Below are 25866 nucleotides of genomic sequence, written 5' to 3'. Positions count from 1 at the left end.
AGGAGCTTGGTTGTTGTTCCTGAGTAGAGGGCGTTCCCGTAGTCGAGTCTGCTGGTGATGAGGGCCTGGGTGACGGTCTTTCTCGTGTCGGGAGGCATCCATTTGAAGATCCTGCGGAGCATACGGAAGGTGTTTAAGCAGGACGCGGCGACGTCGTTGACTTGCCTGATCATGGAGAGGGTGGAGTCGAGGATGATCCCCAGGTTGCGTGCGTGGTCTGTGGGTTCCGGGGCTGTGCTTAGCGATGTGGGCCACCAAGAGTCGTCCCAGACTGATGGGGTGGGTCCGAGAATGAGGACCTCCATCTTGTCTGAATTCAACTTCAGTCTGCTGTCCTTCATCCAGTCGGCTACGGCCTTCATTCCTCTGTGGAGGTTAGATTAGTGCTTTCTTGCACATCAGGAATTCAATAAGGGCTCTGGGTACAACGTGGTTGAATACCATGCGTTTAGGCTTTTTGAAGTGCATTGGAAGAAAGATGCTATGTTTTCATGTTTTAAATGTGTAATCTTAAGACAAATGTTGCCTAACCTTACCAACTGTAATAGCATATGTTATGCTAAGTGATACACGCAATGCACATTACAACATTGGAATGTTAGGAGGTCCACTGAAGACAGTGGAGTAGGTCCAGTCTTTTAATGGCTGGTGCAAGCCTTCTGCTTCAAAATTCCAATGTTTGCCTTTATGTTTCTTCCTTTTTAATTGAGAGTATTATACCATTAGTGGGTGGAATGTTCTAATAGCCTAATAGCCCTTCTACCTCGGGCTGTAATGGTTGATAAATACACTCTGCCTCAAACTCTGGTACATGCCCTTAAACAACCATTATAGATAGCCCTTGGTAGTGGGCTAGAATCCAATATAAGAAAATTAAAATGTTGGCTTCTCAATTAAAGGCCCTGGATGTGGATGTGGGCTAATAATGGCTGGTGTAAGCCTTCTGTTCCAAAATTCCAATGTTTGTCTTTGTTTCTTCTTTTTTAATTTAGAACATTCTGCCTGCAGAGGGTAGAATTTCTGATAGCCTTATAACCCTTCTGCCTTGGGCTATACTGGTTGCTAAATGCCTTCTCCCTCAAACACAGGTGCAGGGCCCTTTAACAACCAGTACAGCTCTCAGTAGCGGGCTAGAAGGCTTTAGTAGGGATGAGTACAGTTGTATCGTTACAGTCACATTGGTTAGGATACACTGAAACCTTAAAGCCAAGTTAGCTTCAGTTTGCTTAAAGGCAATGGGAGTGAATAGTGTATGGTGGCATGTAAGTGCACCTTTCAACTCACATTATCTAAAATGCTTTTAATGGATCTTTTCCATTCAGTGACAAACCCTTGCATCAACAAAACATGTTGTTCTTTAAGTTGAAGAGTCAAAGTGGAGACAACACTGTGCCTTTCTTCGCTGCACTCTAGCTGCAAACACATAAAGTGAAGTACTGAACTGTGAGAGTTCTTCCAATCAAAACTATGTTCTAAAGAAGGAGCAATTTACTATAAATCAGTGGCCAAAACAACGAGGACAGATGTCACAAGTTGGACTCCATCCTATTGCTGCACTACTCTACAGCCTCATCCCCACCACACAGCCCCAAACTTCCATTCTAATACAAACCATCATCAAATTCAGGATGCTCAAGTGCTACATCGTTCGTTTAATGCCAGGTATGGTGACGGCTGGTTCATGTTTACAGGAGCTGGATCATTACTACTGCAGTCTATGCCTTGCGCATTCATAACTAAGTAACATGAGCGAAACACAAATATTTTCCATTTCCTTTTCCTTGGCCAACTGAGCTTAAGTGCCATGCCACGCGTGACCTTATGGTCACATCTTCCATCCTGCCCTGCTCCCAAGCTGTGTTGGCATGTGCTCATTTGCCAGTATAAATGTACTCTCAGGCGGTGATCTAAAGGGGAATTCCAATCAAAAATCTAAAACAGCAGTTCAAGGATAAACACGTTTTTTCAGCTGGATACACAGCATGGTGCATTATGTGCAAAGACGTGATTGGCAGTGAGATAAAGTCATGATGCAGCTAACATAACCAATCTGGTGAAAAACAGAGATAAATGTCCAAAGCTGCAATCCTGTTAATAGTCATAAATTCTAATGATCATAAATCCATGAGGTCCACCCTGCTCTCAAACCCATGCTAAGAGACCTCTTGGCGGCAGCAAGCAAACTGAATTCAAGTCTCATCCTTCGCGCCCTAAAAGAGACATTCTGTGACAAATTCCGGATTTGGAAAAGGCAATACATGCTTCCCAATGCAGAGTCCAGAGATTAAATATCCCAGGATCAAAGTTCCTACAAAAGGCCCTGGTTATGGTTCCCTGTATGCACTGGAAAGAGCTCATACCAGAAACATCGAATCTTCTCAGTACTCCGTATAAGAAAAGACATTTTGTGTCCTAGGATTCAATTCTGCAGCAGATCATGTCTCATAAATTCTCAGCAGCAATGCACGGAACTCTGAAGCTCATACAACACCCCCAGAAGTTAATAAATAATGAATTGGGGCAGGGCTGAGCAGCATCACTTTAATGGTAAAACGTAGTTCTTGTTTCCCAATAACAGATGGCCATAGCTTCCCTCTAGGTTTCACAGCCTCCCACAGGATAGAGCAATCAAACACCATTCTATCCTGAACATCTCCCCAAAATGATGCATCAGTACTTCGGCTCATAGTAATCTTGCTTAAAAACTCCTAAACCTTGACATGAATCCCAAAGAATAATTGAAAAGTACCAAGCTGATGAACCCAATGTTTGAATGAACAGAACTACTCACTGCCTATAGAATAAATGCATTGAAACTTGATTTCTAGATGTTGAAACAGGTCCCAGAGCTGACAACCAATAAGATCTCAGTTTGTTATCACTTCTCTCCAACTTGCAAGGCTACAATGCTTTTATTTGACACAAGGCATCATAGTTACAGATTGTTAATACAAACTTTATTTACTTTACATGATGTTATGGTTATCAGTTACGTTGGTCCAGTTGGGTAAGTGGTAGGAAACTATTTCTCAGAACATATTAGGTTGCAGTAGCGGCTGGCAGGGAACGGGGTTGGCAGGGTGGGGCAAAAAAACAAAAACCACTGACCTCCTACAGCCGCCGTGAACCATCTCTCCTTCAACAGCGAGTCCCGGAAGCAGGAAGCACACAGGCTCCCCATAACCACTCACAACACTGCAGTGCAGTGTTGTGATAGGTCAGAGTGCCATGGTCTGGCACTCAGATGGGGACAGGAAGCCTGTGCATGTTCCCCACCAGGCTGTGCATTACAGCCAGATGGGGGTCATGCGAAAGGAGCATGACTGTTTGGCCGGCCCAAGAAGGCCAGCCAAAAAGTAATGCGCACTTGGAGTGTGCAAACCACTCCTCCCCTTGTGCCACCAGCCACGCCCACCCAAGCCCTTCCCCGGACCTACGAAAAATAAAATAACAACGATGTTATTATCATTTTATTTTTTTCCTGCTCTGAGAGAAGGGGGGGGCGATCCTTTGAGGAGTCATCCCTCTTTGGTTGTCAAATGAAAGCCTAAAGCTCGAAACAAGGTATTCTGTTGACATGGAACTAACTGCTCCCCTCGCAAAGCACTTGATAACACTTTCTGTTCGCAACCTGCAAATCACGAGTATGAACAGTCAACAAAATGGCTCTGCTTGCGTTCCTTTTGAGGCAAATAGAATATTATTTAGTTGTGGATATGTTAGTTACCATGCTAAAATATGACAGAATTGTGGCAGCATGCGAAACATACAAACACAAGTAAATATTATTATTACAATAAAATCCCCAGCATCCTCTTTCTGACGTGTTTCTAGTAAGCGGATTTCGCTTTAGCGCGGCAAGCGCACAAGGTCTTTTCTTTCTGAAAGGCCCTCAGCACATTTTGTGATTACATAGTTTCCTAGTGTCAGAAGTGATTTAGGTACTGGAGCTCTGAATGCAAATCCCCAGGCTGAAAGTACTTACAGATGATTGCCATTAGGGAATTAAAATTGCCGATGTTGAAGCATTCCCGAGCGACATCAATGAAATATTCGATCATTCGTGCCCTGTGCTTCTTTTTCACCGGCTGCAGCAAAGAAAGAAAAACATTATTACCTCATATTTTCTAACTCTATCTAACGTCAGATTCAGAGCTGCATTTCCCATCACAAAACAGTGAAACGACTGTATATCTGGGAGTTAACCATAGTGTCTCATTCCCCATAACTGTTCTATTGTGCCCCACTTGGAATAGAATCCAGCCAATTCCACTTCTAAATTCCACGACCCTATACACTTAAAGGCATAAAGCTTGTCCAGGAAAACAGCTGGAAGTTCAGCCAATCCAACTGGGGCCTAATGACCAATCAGATTGCCTTACAGCTGAAGTCCATTCTGATTGGCTATAGGGCGGACAGTCTTTTTGCCTGAAAGATTCTGAAGTTTCAGCTAATTAGCCTCATAGTTTAGAGATATTTGATTACCCATCAGTCTGTCAATCAGATTTCCTACAATGTTCAGGGGTCTTGAGGCTGTGAGGCCAATAGGCTTCTTTCTGTTTACCCAACCATGGAGTCTATGTATATTCCATACCACAAAACTTTGTATTTACCTTTGCTTCCTTAATTAACATTGTATACATTAGTTCTTTAACATGCAGACATTGCAATGGCAAACAAACAAACTCACCATGCAGATTTCTGTTGCCACTAAATAGCTCAGTCGGTTGAACCACTCCACATAGGCTCCTAAGTTTCGGCTCTTCTTTCTATCTCCATAACAGCTCTAAGACAATTAGAAGGGACAAGAAAGACTTGAAAATGGACTACATGTGGGTTTTCAATATTATTTAATGTTGTTAGTGTTTAAACAGTACAACATACTGCAGTCAGACGGTGTGCTGCAGTCTGCTGGGCATAAGTTCCATGAGTACCTTACACCATATCGGTAGCTCTATTCTAGACTGTCACGAATCTATGTTCATTGGTTTGAAAATGACAACCAAGTTCTCCACCTCCTTGGGAAACTCTACAATGGCAGAAGATTCTTAAGGGGTCTACTATCTCATTGCAAGCAAAATGTGTAGATGCTGAGTAGTGGGTAGATAGCAACTGTGAAGATAGCTATATTGGTAGCCTTGAAGGGCAAAACACTGCAAATGATGCAGTGCATAAGAAAAACATGTACAGGACAAAACAGAGGGTCTCAAAAATAGCCAGTGTAGAAGCACGGTCAACAAGCATTGACAAAGCTTATAGGTCTCGCCAATGCAAGAGCTATTGACTTTGCCAATGTTTTTTAGCCATGTTGTACACCAGCGTAGCTGCTGTTCAGCATGACTAAGTTAGTAACGCAAAGTGGAGTGGCGTAAACTGGAGGTGCGTGGCCTAGACTGAAGTGGTGTAGAGTGGAGTGACGTAAAATGGCATAGTGTTGTAGAGGGGAGTGGCGTAGGGTGGAGTAGAGTGGAGTTAAGTGGAGTGTCATAGAGCAGAGTGACATAAGGTGGTGTAGAGTGGAGAAAAGTAGAGCGCCATAGAGAGAAAGGGAGTATAGTGGAGGGGCATAGAGTGGAGTAAATTGTTGTATTGGGTAGTGCCACAGAGTGGAGTGTATATATAGTAGAGTGGCATAGAACAGAGAGGAGTAAAGTGGCATGGAGTGTTGCAGAGGGTAGTCTCAGAGTGGAAGAGAGCGGCCCAGTGTGAATTAGCAGAGAGTGGCATAGAGTAGAGTGTTGTGGCTTAGAGTGGAGGGGCAAAGAGTGGAGTAGAGTGGTATAGAGCGCAGTGGTGTAGTGTGAAGTATGCATGGTGTGTTAGCGCACTGCCATTACAGCCAACATAATTTCAATTGAAATGACAATTACATATGCCCATACAGTTTAACTGATGAAACTAAAACAGTATATGGAAATGGCATCACCTAGAATGCTGATTTGTTTTCATCATATTAAAATATTTGTTTTCATCACACTTCTGAACTACAAACAAAATATGCTTCATTTGTTGGGGGTTGAGGGACAGGGAAATCCTCTCACTTTGAAGTCTGAGATGAGACCACAATTTAGAGGCCCTGTTTACAGAAAAGCTTGTAGCTACTCAAAACATGACCACTCTGTAGAAATGCGGTTTCTGAACTACAAACAAAATGTGCTTCATTTGTGCTTTCATACTTCCGATATATTCTGAAAAATATTGCAAAGTTCATAACAGACATTTACATTTTGTTGTGTTCTAGAAAAAATAATTTTCTTTCCCAGTACTTTACAAGGTTGTCACATAAATCCTCTTTGAAGTCAGACAAAGAAACATAAACAAGCGCCCTTGCAAGACAGGGCCTTACATTTGACCTCTGTCTTGGAACTACCACAAATATGACAAGATGAGAACAACATTTAAAGGCCTGTGTAGAAGAATACCAGGAGGGATTGAGAACATGGTTTGCTCCATGGGAGTGACTAAGCCATGCTGGACAGTCTAAAACAAGAGACGCCAGTAAACAGAAAGCCAGAGAATATGAGTTACAACCCGCTAAGCCAATGGTAAGCAATGGGTGGAATGAATTCCAGGAAGCATTCAGAATGCACACAAGAAGTCTTTCAGCAACCAGACAACTCTGCTGTTTGGTAGGCTTCGACCTAAAGAGTGTACATCTGCCTCCCTGAAAGAAGCCCTATGGTTCTTTAAAAAAGATATGCAACTGTTCATTTAGTTTTATACTTACACTTATAAATGGAAACTTAGCACTTCCTCAATTAGGTGGCAGGGTGTTTTTTTCCCTAATCTTTTTTTCATTTTTGTGCCATATACTTAAAAATAAAAATCAATGTAACCATTACAGCAACTTGCCATGGTTTGACCTTTGCCAATGCTTGCTTTAGTTTGCAGACAATCAGCATCTCTTGAGAGAGTTTGCCAACAGTGACTATGCCTGCCTGAAAATATGGCTTGGGCGCATCATAGCATCGTTAAAATATATATGTTTGTCCGGAAAATGATGCATCTTGCATATGGTTTCCTGAGGGGTTGTACACAGGACCTCTCTGTTTTTTACACCCACTCAGTTCTTAAAACACCTTTGCTGTTCGTCTCTGAGGTTGGAACTTGTGTTTCCTTCAAGAATAGCCCCCCACTCCCCTCAGCCAATTTGACAAATAACCTTCACCCTGAGTCGCATAAGTAGGATACCTGGGATGGGTAATTATACTAATGATGAGCATTTATTTAGCACGCAACACGGGGAGTCGTTTCTTGGCGCTCAAACTGAACTGATTCGCTCACTCCTACAGGGAGCTAAATGCAGCCATGGTGTTGTTTAATTTCTGTAGTTTGCGACACCATATGCTACTTTAGCCTTTCACTGCGTCAATGTACTTTTATTGAAACCAGGGGCAATGTGCCATATACCACATCTTGCAGACTTTACGATTACACAATCACAATTATTATTATATCTATTTTATGTAGCGTTTTATGCACATTTCTGCCATTTCCAAGCACTGTGGCTAAGTGTTACTATTACCCATTAGTACTGAAGATGTTAACCTCGGGAGGATAGAAAACTGAGGTTGAGCCCCCAGGTTTGAAACTCGTGGCAGATGTCAGTGATGAGTATTTAAATAGAACGGTCAAACATATTACGAGTTTCTTTGGAAAGCGTCCAAAATTTAGAAAAAGTCAATTGGTAAATAAAAGAATGGTATGGTGGTGGCGGGGCAGTGCCATTCTGGACTACCCGAAAAAGTTCCCAGAAAACTTAAACTTGATGCTAATGCTTCTGATAATCGACTACACACCTGTGTAACTCCTGGATTACCAAGAATTAAAATACCACTGTCTGCTTCAGGGAAAAGTCCATTGAGCCCATCCACAGCCTAAAGAGTGGTTCGTATTTCACCCATGAGTACAGACTAAGTGCTTTTCCCTACACCTACAGTGTATTGGAAGAGACTACAAACTTCGTTCAAGTGAGGAGATGATGTGGCGTAACAGCCAGAGCCGCGGACTTGGGAACAGGGAAACCAGGCTCGAGTCTCCTACCAAAAATGAATGTGTCCTTGTGTAATGTAACTAGCGCTCTTGTAAAGCGCTCCAGTACCTTCGGGTCGAGTTTGCGCAATATAAAACAGAACTGAAAAAAGTGGCTACGTTCGTTCCTTCCTTCCTCCTCCGACCATATATAATATTTAACATTACATAGAAAGTGTGCTATAGAAACATTCTTTGTATTTTAGCTCGCCTATGTAGGAACTTTGTGTTAAAAAAAAAAAGAATACTACTAGAGCAACACCACTTGCGTCCAACAGGAAGTAAATAGTCATTTTATTGGTAACCTAACTAAACTAAATCACTTGCCCAATACTGTCAGCAGGGTGTGCTATAAGAAGGTGACTTCTGCAGACAAGGGGGGAAGGGGAGAGGCCTCTTTACTGACTGCAAACTGAAAATAAAGTGATCATGGAAGGCGGAGCCAGGTCCGCTGTACAGGCAATGGCACACTGGCACTTAGTTGACAGACCAGTTGATCCACCAGTTGATCGGCCAGCGTGAAGCTTCGGGCCTTCTCTGGGCTGGCTGACCTTCCTGTTTCGTAACTGTGTACAGAGTCAAACTGCTGCATACCGGAATTGTGCTGTCGTAATGTAAAGAAGGTAGTTGTAAAAGTAAAGGCTACATGCAATTTAGTTCAATTGGACCCATTGCATCTAAGTATGTTTCCCCCACATATTTAGACTCCCCACAATAAAATAAGCATGTCTTAGAAAAGCAAGCTCTCTTCATTTTAAGAACCTTATGGCAGCCAATGACACAGCCGTCTTTTGTAGTCAATAGATGTCAATGTTTAACCAAACAAAAAAAACGAGAGCAGAGCTGTGAATAGAAACGGAAAGCGATTGTGGCTGAGCGGATGCCCGGCATCTTGCTACCTCACTCGATGCACACAGAAAGGGAGTCGGGTCGGGGGACAGCTGAAGCATAGAGGTACAGAGGGTAGTCTCAGAGTGGAACAGAGCGGCCCAGTGTGAATTAGCATAGAGTGGCATAGAGCAGAGTGTTGTGGAGTGGCTGAGAGTGGAGGGGCAAAGAGTGGAGTAGAGTGGTATAGAGCGTAGTGGTGTAGTGTGAAGTATGCATGGTGTGTTAGCGCACTGCCATTACAGCCAACATAATTTCAATTGAAATGACAATCACATATGCCCATACAGTTTAACTGATAAAACTAAAACAGTGTATGGAAATGGCATCACCTAGAATGCGGATTTGTTTTCAACATATTAAAATATTTGTTTCCATCACACTTCTGAACTACAAACAAAATGTGCTTCATTTGTTGGGGGTTGAGGGACAGGGGGGTTGAGGGGGTTGAGGGACAGGGGAAATCCTCCCACTTTGAAGTCTGAGATGAGACCACAATTTAGAGGCCCTGTTTACAGAAAAGCTTGTACTAACTCAAAATATGACCACTCTGAAGAAATGCTGTTTCAGGTGTAAAAAAAAAAAAAAAAACGTTCCAGAGCCAAAAACTAAAATGGGACAAGTGGAAGCCTACACGAAATTGAGGCCTACTCCATGGAAGGGAACAGACAAAGAAAAAGGAGGGATAAATAGGAAAATAACCACTTAGAAGCAAGGGTTTTTAAAGGACAATCAAACTAACAAATGAAAAGAAGTGGACGGTCGGTAAGCCCACAGACTGAATACAGCATGTCTCAAAGAGATAGCGCAAGAGCGGTCTAGACTCGACCTAAAAATGCTTAGTTGGCACTGGACAGCATAAAACAAAAACAATAATAGTGTGGTGTGCTCGGAATGTAGGAATGGAGTGAATGAGAATGGCCAAACTGGTCAGACTCTGTAAATTCATCGCAGGTTCATGTACTTTCATGTGTACATGCAACATATTCGAGAAATATATCTCAGGAAGCCAGCAAAGAGGAGGAGGCGGCGAATGCATGCAGTGTGTATATTTTCGGAAGGCCAAGTAGTGCACATGGCTACATAAGAATGTTTGAGATCTCTGCCTGTGTGTATATAGTCAATTCCATGTGACTACCTGTGTGCGTGAATGTCCGCTATCTCCTACTCTGGGGTGCGATCATCAAAAAGGCAGGTATGAGTTGGATTAAAGTCTCCTCATGAACTAATTCCAACTTTGTTTGAAATGGGAGGGAAAATGCAATGTTGCCACTTTATGTATAACAAGTTGTGCCAACCAAGTACCCAAGTTCCTGTCACTGATGTAAACCACCACAACCAAAAATCAATGGCAAAAATAAAACATGTTGTCTCTTCACTAAAAGAAGTTAAGTAAACAGTGAGTGAACTTTAAAAATGTAACTGTGCTTTGATGGACCAAAGGACAGTTTGCGCTGGACAGGCAGCTTTGTGTTTTCACACAGATGACCATATGATAGAGTTGTTCCCGGTTGTACCTGCCTCTCAGATCCATCTATCATGAAATCCCCAGTCCCACTATGAAATCTTCTGTTTCCCATCCAAAAATCAACAGAATTTGAAAGTGACTTCTGTATGAGTCTCAAGTGCTTTGAAGCCATTTACTGGGCAGCAAGGAGCAATCAATCCAAAATTCCACCGCGGCATAGGGCAAGGGGGTGAGCGTAGCGCTTCCGTACTTATGACGTAACCACGCCGTCATGAGGCACGGGCGTCTTGTGCTCATGACGGTGTGGTTCCGTCATGACCATGCCCGCTCATTAATTCACCCGCACAGGCAGGGAATTAGTGCCGTGTAGGCGGAGCGGCAGCAGCATGACGGAACCACGCCTTCATGAGCATATGCCGCCAGTGGCTCATGACGGCGTTGTTCCGTCATGAGCACGCAAGGGGTTAATATGCAAACACATGAAAACAGGCATTCACAAATGCACATGGGTTCATACACAAAAGCTGTTTAACAGCTTACCCTATTGACTTTGCCAGTGAAGAGACAAAATTAGCAAAAAAGGATTGCTTTCTGTATAGAATCATACAGGAGCTAAAATATTCAATGTGACAAATAGTGCCATGACCTAGTGTAGTTTTGTGATGTAAAATGGTTCCTCATGCATTTCAATGGAAGCACTTCCGAGAAGGTGGAACGCTGCCTCATGTAGGTAATGCCATGAGGTCAGAGAGGAATACTCCTCAGGGTGGAGCCAAAGTCCACTCTATGAATATTTTTTTAAAAACTGGGAACTACACGTCTTGCAAACTGTTGCACTTTCATGCCAGACATAAAAATAACAAATATGTCACTTTTATAAATCAGTGATGCTTCTGTTGACCTCTGCAGCGGGACATACAGGACATGCGGGAAGGTGTCAGTGGCATAAGGGGTAGGGGAGATCGGTTTGCTTTCCCAGATCTCATCCCTTTCAAATTCCAAGAGCATTTGTCAGTCTCTCTATATTGTGGTACATACATCCCATGAGCTGGGAATGGAAAGGAGATGGATATGCAGCATTCAGTTTGATGCACAACAGCTAACTTACCTGGTCATTGTCCAATGGGTCCTTCCGTACAAGAGCCTGCACAAATTCTTCAGGCCCGATGTACGCGAGCCTCTCCTATTGCACAAACAAACAAACAAACAAATAAATAAATGCATAAATAAAAAGAGGAAGCTCCATTTTAATTTTGTGAAGTGACGCTCGGACTTATGAGGAACATAAATGCAAAAAAACAGATTGCGGTTTTAAAAAGCAAGCACTGCAATCAGCTAAAACCACTTACGAGTTCTATGTGCGTAAGCTGCTGTGCTAGAGTGAAGGGGTCACTGCAGATTGTGATGATGTCCCTCTGGATTGCCTGGGGCTTGGTCTTCAGCACCGTGAGCCGGTCAGTGGCCTGTGCATTGATTTTTGCGATCAGTTCTTCGTATTGGCTGAGACCAGCAAGCCTCCGAATCACTTTCTGGATGATCTGCTGCACACTCCTCCGGTAGATCTGCAAGGGGTACAAATCACGCTTAATATCACAGCAAGCGCTGCAAACCGTGATTGAAGATCCTACATTGAATGGTCAAGTCTTGCAAACATTCTGCAAATTCTCAACACAGCAAATCCCAAAAAGTAAACATCACTGAACAACAACTCTGACAGAGGCCCATTGCAACTTGTAAGATACTGGCTCAAAGCCAAGTGACCAGCAAGTGATCATAACCTTTGCATGAGATGACACCCTTTTTCGATTTCATTCAAAAGAAAATTGAATGCATGAGACTTATTTGCATATATCTGCAAAGATGGTCCTAAAAGTCAAAACCCCGGATTCTGCCTTACCGTCCTTCGGTCGAGTTTGTGATGCCATCTATTAGTTGGTGGAGGCTACAAAACATGACATTCAACAGATAATTGCTAAGCCGAACACCGCAATGTAGGTCAAGTCCATGAAGCCTCAGCTTAAACCCTCAATATAGATGCAGAGGTGGAAGATGCTTGGCTCATTCCAAAGTTAATAATTTGTATGTCAACTATAACTAGGGTTGTTGCCTCTGACAGTTCTTAAGTGTTTGCCTGTTCCCCCGGCCCCCGGTGGGGGGGGGGTTGAGGGGGTGCAGCTGAGCTGTTTGCCACGGCCAGTTTCGGCTGATTTCGTTACAGGGCCGATATTGCAGCTATGCTACAAAAATAGCCCTGTAACAAAATAGGCCCTCAGGGGCCCAAAACCGACCCCCAACACTGGCGGCCCACCAGGGAAAGGCCTGTTGCTCGCTACGGCCAGTCCGGCCCTGCAGGTACATGTAGGCAGCAATAGAACTTCCAAGTGGTTGCCTCTGCACGCTAATCAGTCTGGGGATTTTTTTTTAACAGAACTACATGAATTACTCTTTAAAGGATAACACCTTCATGAAGAATGTAATTAGCTATCTCAAATAAAGCATTTCCTTGTCAGCCTCTAAACTTTCCACGTTGCTTAGTTTTCACCCAGTAAAGAGGAGACTCGCAAATAGCTTTTAGATACTCTCTACCCACTAGCACACAGCTTAATTTGTAAAAAACATAAGTGCCAGGGCCCTCCTCAGGTGGTTGCTTCAACTCCCTCCACCCAGTGCCCCTACCAGCGTTGCCAATGACAATACAAACACAACCACTTACCATCGCACTCCTACAGGTGTGATAATTCAGACTATTCTAGGCTCCCAAAGCTGAATGGTTTGGGCGGCAGGTATTGTTCATTTTTAATGAATTAATAAACAACTATTGTTTTGCTCAACTCCAAATAAGGAAAACAACGCCACCATGTGGCAGGCTCTCATAGGTACCGGTATTGACAATTAAGTGCATATGCCAAACACCGGAAACCACTGGCTTAAATTAAGCACTGAAACAAAGCACATCAAATTATATAAAGTACTCTGAAAAGATTTTGACCTTAGAAAGCTATGCCACATGTAGTGCACAGCGCCTTGAGAGCCTTGAGACCCTTGAGTGCTGTGCTTTATAAATCCACGATTAATTGATTGAATGTACATTAGATAGCCACTTACACCGCCAAGCCCATGGCGTGGTTTGTGCATACACTTGAGAAATCCAGTCTGAGTCACTGTTTGGAAAAGCCAGCGTGCCAAGCTGCTATTTGCTTTCTCAATGTCAACAATTTGTGTTGTACATACTGCAGCCACACGCCTTGGTAAACTGTAAACACTGAATATTTCAATTATGTTCTTAGTGACGGCAGCCCCACAAATCGACAGTAAAGCAAGGTCCATCTGAAAGCATACTGTTAGTAAATTGTTGCTTTTTTGGACTTCCTCTCATGAAGCCTTGTGCATATTCTGACACTATTTGTATTGCCTTATCATTAGAATCTTTGAATAAGACAACTCCCTATCAGTCAGACCTAAAAAATATCCGACGGCTGCTCACTGAAGTAAAGGGCCAAAATAGTTGGCCCTAATATCTTCTGAAAAAAATGTGTTGTTCTAAATGTCATTTACAAAGAAGCATCATATTTTAGTTAATAATAGACAATCTACACTCAAGTGAGTGATAATTCATAAATGTTTCGCTCTGAATAAGTATTGTGATGGATATTCTGCTATGCTGCTTCTACTCAAGCGGCAGAAGGTAGCTTTGCAAGGACACTTTTTACCTTCAACCTTCTCCACACGTGAGCGACCTATTGATGTGCAGGGATGTTCTTTTTTACAAGGCCTAATTACATTCCAGTGCATGAATAATTTTCCCTCGTAATTCTCGCCCCCGCTGCAAGATCCCTAGCCCAATCTCACAGCCCATGGTCTCTTGCATGAATACAGCCTGTAAAGCTCTGGGAACAACAAACGTTAATTATTCTGGTTTTAATTTGTCCAGTGATTCCTCGTTCTCCGCTGCAGTTCCCTCTTGAGATTATGGCTGCTTGCAGCAGTTTCAACTGAAACCTCTAGGGAGAACATGAGGGTTCCGATAATAGGGTTACTGTGGCCCCTTCGGGAATTACAAGACTCTCTCAGGGAGGGCCCTAGAAACTTGACCCTCTAGGGCCAACACCCTTCTCTGACCTTCCACCCTCACCAATACCTGACCACCTACTGTGGAATGCAAGTTCAGAACGTTCACCTACCTGTACACGCGCACATGCGGCTAGCACTCCACCCAAGGCCAAGCTACAACGCAGGGCCCGCTTTGGCACTGGTGGCGCCCGGTGCGAAAATCACTTTTTGAGCCCCCACACCCCGTGACTGCCTTCTACATTCTCCCACTACCACCCGGCAAAAGTGCCCCTCATCTCTCCAATCATAAGATATTGGTAAACACAGCCCCTCCTCCCATGGTCAGTAAGCCCCTCCATAGGTCAGCGCCCAGTGCAGCCACAGTGCCCTAAAGCTAGCCCTTCTACAACGCCCACTCAGATAGCAGAAAATATGTGATAAAGCACATTCCTGACAGAATAGAACAGCAATGCACATCTGACTGCTCACAGGCTCAAGATGACCTACTAGTGAAAACTCGAACACAAAGCTGCATCACAGGAGCATGTAAACAAGGAAGGAAAAAAAGGCACGGCTATTAGGTGTGGATTCTGTGAGCTGGCATTGGGAAACGGAGACTGTGGTGGATTTGAATGTTGTTTTGTAATGTTCAATGTTTCACTGTCGAAATGTGAAAGGGTGAAAGTCCAAACTGCTATGAATCTATGCTCCACGGCCTGGAGATCGGTAAATAACCCCATTGCCACAGTAGAGGTGTCTGGACTGTCCACCTGATAAATGCTATAACGCAGTCTCCGTTGAACACATGGACAGGTCAATTAGCGGCAAGAAGCCGGGGTAAAGGATGATGTGAGGCACAAAAGCAATCTCCTCATTGATTAAACAACACAGAGCTCTAAGAGCTACATGCATCACCTCCAAGCCTTAACAAGTGGTTAAATTAATGCTGTACGCAATTTTGGCAAAATAGAAATGTTTAACTTTGCTGGACAAATAAGTGTTGGCGCGAGCTCTAGCTTTAGGGAGCAGTGAAATTTCAACTTGCGTACCAAGTCAGAAAATTGCAACCTTCGCGAAGGTGGGCTAAGTTTCAGGACTTCACCTAAGAAGTTTACGCTCCTTCTGCAGGGTCTGCTTAGTGCACTGCAATAGCGGCACACCAGGTCATTCCCTACAATGGCGTCAGGAAGGGCTGAACATCTGGTTGCGGGAAATCGATGCACGACCACAGCCGTATAGCTTCTTGTACATTCCAGGGTAAGCACTTTCTGGAAGGCGGAATGATACACCATTGACAGAGCAGTTCTCCTCTGCGTGGAGCCAAAGCACACTCCGTATTTGTTTAAAGAACTGGTAACAATGTGTTGTGCAAACAGTTGTGCTTAGTTGTGCTGTCGAACCCAATCTAAAAATGTAGGCCTAAAAAAAAATGAATGAATTGAAAAAAAACTATGAATATAGATCACCGTTCATACCTGTGAGATTATTGGTCCTGTGGCTAGAAAGAGAGAATTACTGGATCATCTTTTATTGGTAATGTGGTTTTGAACTGTGCAATTACTTTGGGCTGACAGTGGGCTTGCTTGATCTTGCCAAGTTAGCTAATCTTTGTTAAATGGAGAACTGAATGCTAAAGCAAAGCTCTTCCTGCTCGAAGCGAAATGTAAATACTTCCTGCTGTCCGTACACAGAGCTGAGCGAGTCATGGCGAGCAGATAAAGAGGAGTCCTTGTGGCAGGAATGAAGGCGGTGGTAAAAGAGTTTAAATGCTTTCACCTAAACACACCAACTGTCCCTTCTTCCACCGTGGATAGCCTAGTGTATTGTATTAAGCTGGATTTAAAACAATTTCTCTCAAAAGATAGAAGGTGGCTCCTTGACAGTAGCACTTCAATTCAGGTGTCCTTTCTCCATTTCTAATAAATCACCACATACAGGAAGCCCACTGGTATCAGCCTTTTGTGTGCATTTATTTTGTTGCAATGTCACCCTCCCAATGGATAAGAAAACGAAACAGGAGTAGCAGAGCATGGGCAACACAAGGCAATGTGACAAGACGCACAACAGGAACATACATTTGTATGCAATTGGGCCTGCTGGTGCGTTGCGTCAAGGGGACACCACAATCTTCACATCGGAATTGCTTAGAAGTCTATCAGGCAGGACCTTGGATGCCTACCAAACAATTTGTCTCCACCAACAAAGTATTAATAAAATTCTGTGAGGGTGCAGGAAGGGCATCCATAGAAACAGTACTGAGGATAGGTAGGAAATTCTATCCATTAGAAACTTGGAGGTTTTCATTAAATGGTGTGTTGAAGCGCTTTTTTGGCGAGTAGAGTGCTACTCTGGAACCCAAAAAGGATTAGAGGTGAATTAGTATAGTGAACTATGAAATTAATTTGAGTGCTGGATATGGTAGTCAGTTGTGTGGATTGAGAAGGATGGCAGAGGGGTAGAATAGAGAAAAAGGTTTGCATTTATATAGCGCTTGCTACCCCTGATGAGGTGTTGAAGTGCTTTTACGGCGAGTAGCACGCTACTACGGATCCCAAGAAGGATTAGTAGTGGGAAATTAGTAGAGAGAAATATCAAATTATTTGAGTGGAGGACATGTTAGTTCACCTTTTTCCCTCTTCTATTCCTCCACTATCCTTCTCAATCCATATATTTGACAAACATATCCACCACTCAAATTACTTTCATATTTCACTATCCTAATTCACCAATAATCCTTTATGGGTTCTGGAGTAGCGTGCTACTTGCCCAAAAACCACTTTGACACCTCGTCAGGGGTAGTAAGCGCTATATAAATGCAACTACAATACATTACAATACAATATATCTAAAGAAGGCCATCAGACATCGTTTGTAAGAGACACTGATCACAATGACCTGGTTGACAGAGCATTCAACCATTTCACACACTTCATTCAGCAGCAAACTGACCTCATCGCCACTTCCCATGCGCTGTGTCAGGTCTCTCATGTTCCGCATCATTCGCTCGTCCCGGAAGTCATATGGAAAGGTCTCTGTCCACTCCGTCAATAGCTGTAGGATCCGAGGAGCCGTTTTCCGCAGTCGACTCTGACAAACAAATCATCTGAGTGTTACAATGCATCAACAATAAACCTTTCCACTAGCCAAAAATAGGAAAACAACATTCTGGTCACTGCTATGTGGCTGACAGCTTAATAATGCAGTAATGCAGGATGTATTCTAACAGCGACCTAACTGATAAAAAAAATCGATTTTACTTCTGAACGTGTGCTGTATTCCCTAGGTTAATATACAAACATAAAATGTGATATTAAAAATCAGATCACTGGATTGATGTTCAAACCAAAAAAAAAAGTTCCCCAGGAAAGTGGCCTTCATTGATGTTGCGAGTACAATGTCAATGAGTTTCTTATCTTCAAATTCCGAGTGATGATTTCTGTGGTTTAATAGGCAGAAATTATTTTTGTTAAACTAAAAAGTTTATTTTTGTTGGATTACAACTATATAAATATACAGATAAAAAAGGACTAACACATGAGGAAGCAAATTAACATTAGTTAGCAATACATCAACATATGAAATCAAATGTTTTAAGTTAATTGTATTTCCAATTCATAATTGAGCCCATTTTCTGCTCCTAATTGGCAATCTCTATGGCAACCAGGGGAAACAGGAGGTACTTTCGCAAACATATCAGATTGCCACCACAAAACCTACACATTCTTCTTGTGGTCATTATTCCTGCCCTTGCAGTAGTTATTGAAATTATAGGTATTTTACTAAATTAAATGTTCTAATCATAAGACGGATAGTACAACCAGCAGAGGCGTGTGACAGGTCCCTCAATTTCTATCTGAAAGTTATTTGTACAGATCACAACTAGTGCAGGACACCCATGGCAACCCAATAGCTTTGCAAATGTATTCCCCTGTTTAGTCTGAAAATCAATCATTTAAACGTATTTATATATTTTATGTTTTTACAATTTAAATCTTTTTTCTTCTAGAATACCAAAGCAGCATTCCAGGGCTGTCACTCAGGTTAAAATCGTACGTTTTTTTTAATCATTTCAAACTTGGAAAATGCATCTTCTCAATATTTTAACTATTTCTGTAATACCTTGCCACAGTCAAGAGTGGTAGATGAATCTGTGGCCAGACCTCGGTGAAGTTTGTGTAGCAGCAGTGAAACGTATGCTTGTATCATGTTTAACAAGTGGAAAACATACACCAGTGGCTTCTGAGTTTCAAAAACCGTATTATAAAAAAGTAGGTTTTATTGATCGTCGTACCTTGTCAGCTCCAGGGTCGTGCAGCCGCCGGTGTTCAACACACACATGACAAACTTTCGCCATTAGCTCATATGGGTGAATAAAGAGCCGGGAACTGAGAAGAAAGGTGAACACGTATGTTCTCTGTTGGCAAAAGTAATTTAGAAGTATTATTTGAAGGCCACATCTAAACTGAAACTCCCTCAGACACACTTAGCCATGGCATGTATGAAGCTGTATTTATAAGCGCCATTAGACTCCACACATACTGCTTCGCATGCAATTTAAGATCGAAGAGCTCCACTAATCCAGGCAAGGAATTTGCAATGGGAATTGTATTGTTTTCCGCATCTTATGTGGGCAAAATGTTTTAGAAATAGGCCTATTAAAAGCAATCCAACCGACTTGTCTCTGCAACCAAATCAAGGTTTACGCGCATCCCTGCCTGCTCATCTGACCCATCTGCTAAACAGGAAGGCTATTAGAACACACCTCACAGAAGCTGGCTCTGCCTCTGAACCTTATATGTAACGGAGCAGCAAAAGAAATCAAACCTTTCCATTGCCACTTGCGAACTGGGCTGCAATTAATGCATTAGGGAGTGTCTCTAATCACAATATGTTGCTTTCAAGAGGAAATAACAAGCCACTCTACAAGATTTTCAAGCGTACATTAAGGTGAATTACGTAATGCTTAATTGTCACTTTATGGGGTTGTTCTAGTGCAAAGTGTACCATTTTTGAAGGAGTGTTGGCTGTGTGACCTTTTATCATCCTAGTGACAAGATGGATACAACGGAGAGTGCCCCATGACTCTCAGCTTAAAACCTGTGGTATTAGCACCCCTGGTTCCATTTGTGCTGCTTGGTGCAGAATCTGTCTATATGTATTTATTGCTCAAGTTATGCTTGGCTTTGTCGGTAGTTCGGTCCTTGCGCTCACGTTCCGCGTGTACTTCCCTGTCCCCCTTACTGCTAACTTTTGATGGTGTGGTATATCAGGTGCTGATTTTATAGGCAGCCACCAACACGTGCCTGTGTGGAATTGGGAGCATGTTGTGTTATTATCTTTGTCAACAGAGTGTAGTTATTGTGTGCTCCAGTTCCCTTGCAGCATGCTTGCGGATGTTGTTTTGGGTGGAGTTGAGTTCGAGTCTTCTCTCCCGATACGGCATCGGGTGCTCGGTTCTGTAGCTCTCTATGTTTCATTGATGCCCTCCGGCTAATCCAGAGTGATGCCATTAGTGTGTACTTGGCATCACGGATTCTACTCTCATCCCCTCCTCTCTGTTGGACTGTAAGAGTGTTTTGCTATGAACTACGGTGGCTGGTGGCCACAAGCCTAATGTTGAACCACTCCACCAAGGAGCAGAAAAACAATCATGGTGTAGTAATTCCATTGATGGATTCCTTGAACAAACTCTGCAGTGCATCGACAAGGCCTGAATGCTACTATTCCTGTCATTTGTATCCAATACACCACAACAAAACACCACAATAGTAACTCCTGTGCCAGCAGTGGCACAAAAGATATCCGGAAAGCATGGACACTTACGTCTGGATAGTAATCAATATTGGGTACCAAATGCTGAATAAGCGCATCCAAAGAGCCCGACAAAAGGGTGTTGTCATGGTAATAAAGAGCCCCACAGCTGCTGTCCTTTGACTGAAAGAGATTCCGGTTGTTCCCACTGCTGTCAAACATCGTTGGAAAAGTAGGAGTCTGAGGCATCCTTTCCTGAAGACGGAAAAAAAAAAAAAACACATAAAGGTAAGTAAAGCAAATTTACTAAAGAAAAAGTCAACTAGGGTTACAATGTCGCCATGTAACACAGGAAATAATACAAATTAATTGTGTCAACTTTTATAAGTGATAAGACAGGAAGCAAATGTATGCCTAGCCACAATCTCTCTATTAGCGGTTATACTTTGGATCCACGGTAACATGTACAAATTGAAACCATTTCAAACTTAGATCACTACAATAGACTTGGTCAAGAGCTACTTTGTCACTTACACTGGATGAGCGTGTTTTGGGATATTTTAGGGTTGTGCTCACTTTCTTTCTAGAGTTTTCTCTTTGCAGACACTTCACCCTGGCTCTTATATACAATGTGCCACATCCCAAGGACTTGAATGAACGAAAAGCAATTTGTAATGCGCAACTTTGCCCAACGGGCGTCAAGGCGCCTAACCAAACCTTATACAAAATAAGAGAATCAGAAAAACATGCTACTGATAGGCCTCAACGAAGAGCCGCAATTTAAGTGCTTTCTTAAAAAGAGCCAGAGAAGGTTGTGCTTGTAACTCGGGAGGAAGTTCATTCCACAGTTTAGGGGCCATGGAAGAGAAGGCCCTTCCACCCCATCTGACTGTTTGTTCGGGGAACGACTAGGAGATTCTTAGAGGCAGAACGGAGGCTTCTACTCGGGATGTAGGGGGCCAGGAGGGAGCCAATAGTTTCTGGACCTCCACCTGCTAATGCACTGAAAACCAGGCATAAGATTTTGAAAATGATCCTAAGATGAATCGGGAGCCAGTGCAAACTCTTCCTAGCAAGAGCAGCAGAGGAGGTATTAGAGACGCCCAGGACAAATTTGGCAGCCGCATTCTGAGTGATCTGCAGGCGTAGAATCCGGCTCTTATTGATTCCCGCATACAGTATATTACAGTAATCAAGCCGTGATGCCAGAAGGGCCACCACGGTCTGTTTACGAGCTTGGGGAGAAAGATAATGGGCTATTTTTCTGAGAATCTTAATAACTCGCCAACAATTAGACACAGTCCGGTTAACCTGCTGCGTCATGTCCAGTGAAGTATTTAAAATCACTCCCAGATTGCGGGCTGATTTAACAGGCATAGGACAAGTTCCCAGGGAGGGGGGCCATCAATCACTGGACCATATGTTTTGATCTTTGCCAAAGATCAAGACCTCGGTTTTCTCTCCGTTCAGCTTCAGTGAATTTAAGATCATCCATTCAGAAACTGCCTGCATGCAGTTCCTGAAGCTGAACGCAGAGGTACTCACTGAGTGGGAGAGGGACACCATGATCTGCGTGTCATCGGCGTATGACACCACCTCCATCCTGTGCGATCTTACTAACCTAGCAAGTGGGGCCACATAGATGTTAAAAAGGGTCGGGCTCAAGGCCGACCCCTGTGGAACCCCACATTGCACAGGCTTAGCAGGGGAGAGGAACTCTCCAAGCTTGACCCTCTGCTCTCTATGGCTGAGAAAAGAGGACAGGAGGCTCAGTGCTGGGCCCTCCACCCTATCTCCTTTAACCCCTTCCACGCTCATGACGAGCTGGGCTCGTCATGGTGTAGCCTCCTCGCACGCTGATGACGAGCCCAGCTCGTCATGTAACATGGGTTTTTAAAAATCTCAGCATACGGCCGTAATTACAATAGCGCCCATGAGGTTAACCAAGCTGTTAAAGTCAAAGGAGATAGGGTGTCAAAGGCAGCAGTCAGGTCAAGTAATACCAATAGAGTGGTCTGGCCTCGGTCGACCTTTGATCTAATATTGTCGACTACTACCGTGAGAGCCGACTCGGTACTGTGGAACTTTCTAAAACCGTGCTGTGATAGGTCCAGAAACCCCGAGACCTCCAGAAAAGAAGTCAAATGCTGATTGAGGTGGCATTCAAGCATTTTAGCTGGGGCACGCAGCAACGATATAGGTCGAAAAAGTTTAAGAATTTCCGGATCCTAAGTCGGCTTTTTAAGCAGTGGCTTGACTATGGCCTTTTTCCAAACAGTAGGGAAAATGCCCTGGTTCATGGCACAGTTCATTATCTCCAACAGGGGGGGCAACAGAGTTTCCCTGCAGTCTTTCAAGATCTTCAAAGGGCAGGGATCCAGGGGCGAGCCTGACTTGGTTCTATTTAGAAGAGAATCTTCAGTGTCAAACACTTAATTTACCCTCTTGTTCCCAAACCTCCACCAGAGACTTTAACCAATAAAGTATTCAGTGACTTGGGCACTAGATTCTTGTGAAATTGACTAACCCTTCAGTTCTCAAGTCACATGATCATATTCCTCCGGACAAATGTGTAGGCCGGCTATCCCTAACCATAATTATATAGTGTCTTCTAAAGCGTGACCTCGGAATTGGGTGCCCATCTGATCCCCCAACTAACTCACAATATCCCTGTAGATCAGGAATGTTTAGATATATAACACAGCGCCCTAGATTTCAAAGCCCACCTTCTGAAGCTAGGTATTTCCCTCAATGTTCGGCCCCTCATATATTGAAAGGGCCCTATTCAAAAACAGCCAAGTAAGACAACTAGCATTCTCTTGCCCTCTGCTTACTCTTATGCCTGGAGTAAAATGCATAACTGCTTTGGAACTGACAAAGTATGGCCGAGATTACTTCAGGGAAACTACAATTGTTGTAGCTGTCCTGCGGGGCTCAAATTCATGCAAATTATGCATATGGCGTTTCCAACAGGTGGACAATTCTGCATGCGTACATACATGAAACAGATGCTCACTGGCAGCTGTAAATTTTATTTTTTATTTTTCTCCCTGGGGGGTGATTTTTGCTCTGGAGAAATCAATTCCTACTAAATGGGGGGTGTTCCTTGAAGATTAATTAGGAAAGCAATCACTCAAATTTACCAAAGGTTCGGAAAACACATCCACTTACAAGTTGAGAGGTGTTTATGACTTTAGCACGGTGCTACACCCAAGAAGACCCACAATACTGCTATCAACCATAAGCCTGTGAATGTGGCAATTGCGCCAAACAGTGGTAGTCTCTGCATTCCTTCATAAACATTTCAAACGTAAAATTCCATAAATCTGGAATTTATATAATGAAATTGCTGTTTCAGCATGTAAGATCAACTTAGGTGTGCGAAAAAGTTTATGAATCAGATCCTCAGGGTTTGCGCTTTTCTCCTTGCTCTGAAGCCCGGTGCCAATCCCTTTGTGGTTGTACTATATATAGAACTAGGCACACCTGAAGTACTCTAACAAATAAAGGTGTGAATAAGCATTTGCAAAAGGCAAGTCTTTCCTACCAACAACACCATTCTCTTTTCCAGGTTCTGGCGAGCAATATGAATGAGCAAGACCTAAAAAATTGTAAAGGGGCTAGAAAATTGTTATCGGAGTGCAAGAGGATGGATTAGGAGAGTGTGAGAGAGAGGCAGATAATGAAAGCCATGGAGAATTAAATAAAGCATAATAGTCGAATGGGGAGGGACACGAAAGAGAAAGAACGAAATAAAGTCAGAAGGGAGAGCTAGAGCAGCAGAAATTAGAGACAGGGGTAAGGAGTGAGTGCAAAAGAAGGAACATAAGAGGGAGGATTGAATTCTGGAAGAAAACAGAGAAAAAAACTGAATAAAACTGAAATGAAAGATCATAAGAATATAAGAAAAAAGAGGGACCAGAGAGAAGAAATCAATTCAACAAAGAAGCAGAACAACTAGAGAATAGTAAGACAGGCTCTTCTCAAACTGGTGCACTCTATATCCCTCTGGGCTCCCAGGAGCACCCTCAGCAATGCACTCTAGTTTCCTGTGGTGGTTTCACAGAGAATCGACAGACTTATCCATGGCACTGTGCCACAGAGTACCCAAAATTACAAAGAGGTAAAAAGACGGCACTGAGAATGGGAGCCGTATTTTATTTTCCACTACTCATTGCTTGAAATTCTTTAAATAGGTCAAGGATTGTCTTATGGACGAATGGATAGCCAGGAAGAAACCCATGGTAGTGCCAGATTGTTCTGCTACACGGTTCTGTCATTTAGAAAGTATTTCTCGATAACCCACGAGCCACTTCCTTGAAATCAAGAAGAACTTCCATCGAAAACAAGAAAGCTTTTCCGTGGATCAAGTTCTTGATCATGTACCATTGAATAAAAATGATGGTCTGCTTGTCTTACCGATGGGAGGGGTAACACCTTACTATAAGACTGCGCCTTTGAACTACTGAATTAGAAGCAGTTGCCCACATAGCCTTCACTATATCCTTCTAACGGGGTAGCATCAGGAGTGTCCAACGGGTAATGGAGAATATATTGGATATTTCAGCTACTGAGTAAATGCATGCACTGTAAAAAATAATCATTCAATCGTTTTAACTTTTTGTGTTGTTTTAGGGTGTTATGAAGGAAAGTATTTGTTCTTAATATAATTTCATTATTGTCCACTGCTATTGCATAAGCATCCATTACTATACCCTTATAGCCTGCTGCCGAGGGCTAAACCAGTTGTTCAAGGCTCTAATCTAGAGTTATAGGCCCGAGCCTTAGGCAAGCGCTTATAACGAGGGAGGGCCTTTGCAACCGGTATAGCCCGAGGCAGCAGGCTATTAAAACATTCCTTCCACTCAAAATAGAATGTTCTGAATTAAAAATGGAAAAACATTAACACAAACATTGGAATGTTGCAGCTCCGGGCTTATACCATTATAAGCCTGGACCTACTCCATTGTCTTCAATGGAGCTTCCAAGATTCCAAGTTTCTAATATAGGCTTAGAGCCGGATGTAGCGGGATCTACCTGGCATTAAAGGCCGAGCCGAAGTCAAGTGTCTTTAACAAGGGAGTGGGCCTTTTAAATGTCGGTAGAGCCCGCTAAGGAGGGCTCGAAGGTCATTAGAACATTCCTCCCCTACAGGGCAGAATGTTCTAATTTGTAAAACAAAGGCCTCACAAACCCAAAGGGGAATGAAATCCCCTCGGGTCCATGAGGCTTTTGTTCCCAGCAACAGCTGTGAGCAAACATTGGAATGTTGGAGCTCAGGCTTGCACTGGCCATTTGAAGCCCTGAGCACTATATTGTTTTCAATGGAGCTCCCACATTCCAATGTTTTACTTCCTATTTTAATATGCACAATGTTACATAAACATGGAGATCCATTACTTCTTCTCATTACTGTTTGAAGGACAGGGAGAGTACCTGCATCATTCAAACACAGCTGAATGAGTGGGCGCATAATTTTCTATCATGATTTGAAATCCCTATCTTTGTTACATTTTCAAGGATGTATGAAATATGAATACGATACCAGAAGCATGAAGATAGTGCAACATTTGTTGAGTTAATAAAAATGTATAACAATACAAGCTGCTTGAGCTCCCCTCCAGAGGCAACGTAGCCTACCTATTCAGGCTGAATTGTTCCTATTGGAGCAGGACCAA

General features: G+C 43.0%; 1 protein-coding gene across 3 annotated transcripts in view; it reads right to left on the bottom strand.

Moving 5' to 3' along the window:
* Positions 1–25866, bottom strand: part of RASGEF1B (RasGEF domain family member 1B) — a 92409-nt gene that overhangs the window by 30463 nt on the left and 36080 nt on the right. For all 3 annotated transcript variants that reach the window (XR_015309365.1, XR_015309364.1, XM_086962045.1), the window contains exons 2-8: positions 20261–20443; positions 18729–18851; positions 17387–17524; positions 11737–11949; positions 11496–11570; positions 4691–4786; positions 3986–4088 (exon numbers count right to left, since the gene is read on the bottom strand). Coding sequence is in view for 1 of the 3 variants with exons in the window: in XM_086962045.1 (XP_086818171.1) it covers positions 3986–4088; positions 4691–4786; positions 11496–11570; positions 11737–11949; positions 17387–17524; positions 18729–18851; positions 20261–20443 (931 nt within the window). In the remaining 2 variants the exon portion in view is untranslated. The remainder of the gene's footprint in view (positions 1–3985; positions 4089–4690; positions 4787–11495; positions 11571–11736; positions 11950–17386; positions 17525–18728; positions 18852–20260; positions 20444–25866) is intronic.

The sequence above is a fragment of the Lissotriton vulgaris genome, chromosome 3_1 (assembly GCF_964263255.1).
Source record: "Lissotriton vulgaris chromosome 3_1, aLisVul1.2, whole genome shotgun sequence".
NCBI classification, from domain to species: domain Eukaryota; kingdom Metazoa; phylum Chordata; class Amphibia; order Caudata; family Salamandridae; genus Lissotriton; species Lissotriton vulgaris.
Note: the sequence above shows the minus strand (reverse complement) of the source record. Positions and strands in the feature narration are given on the sequence as shown.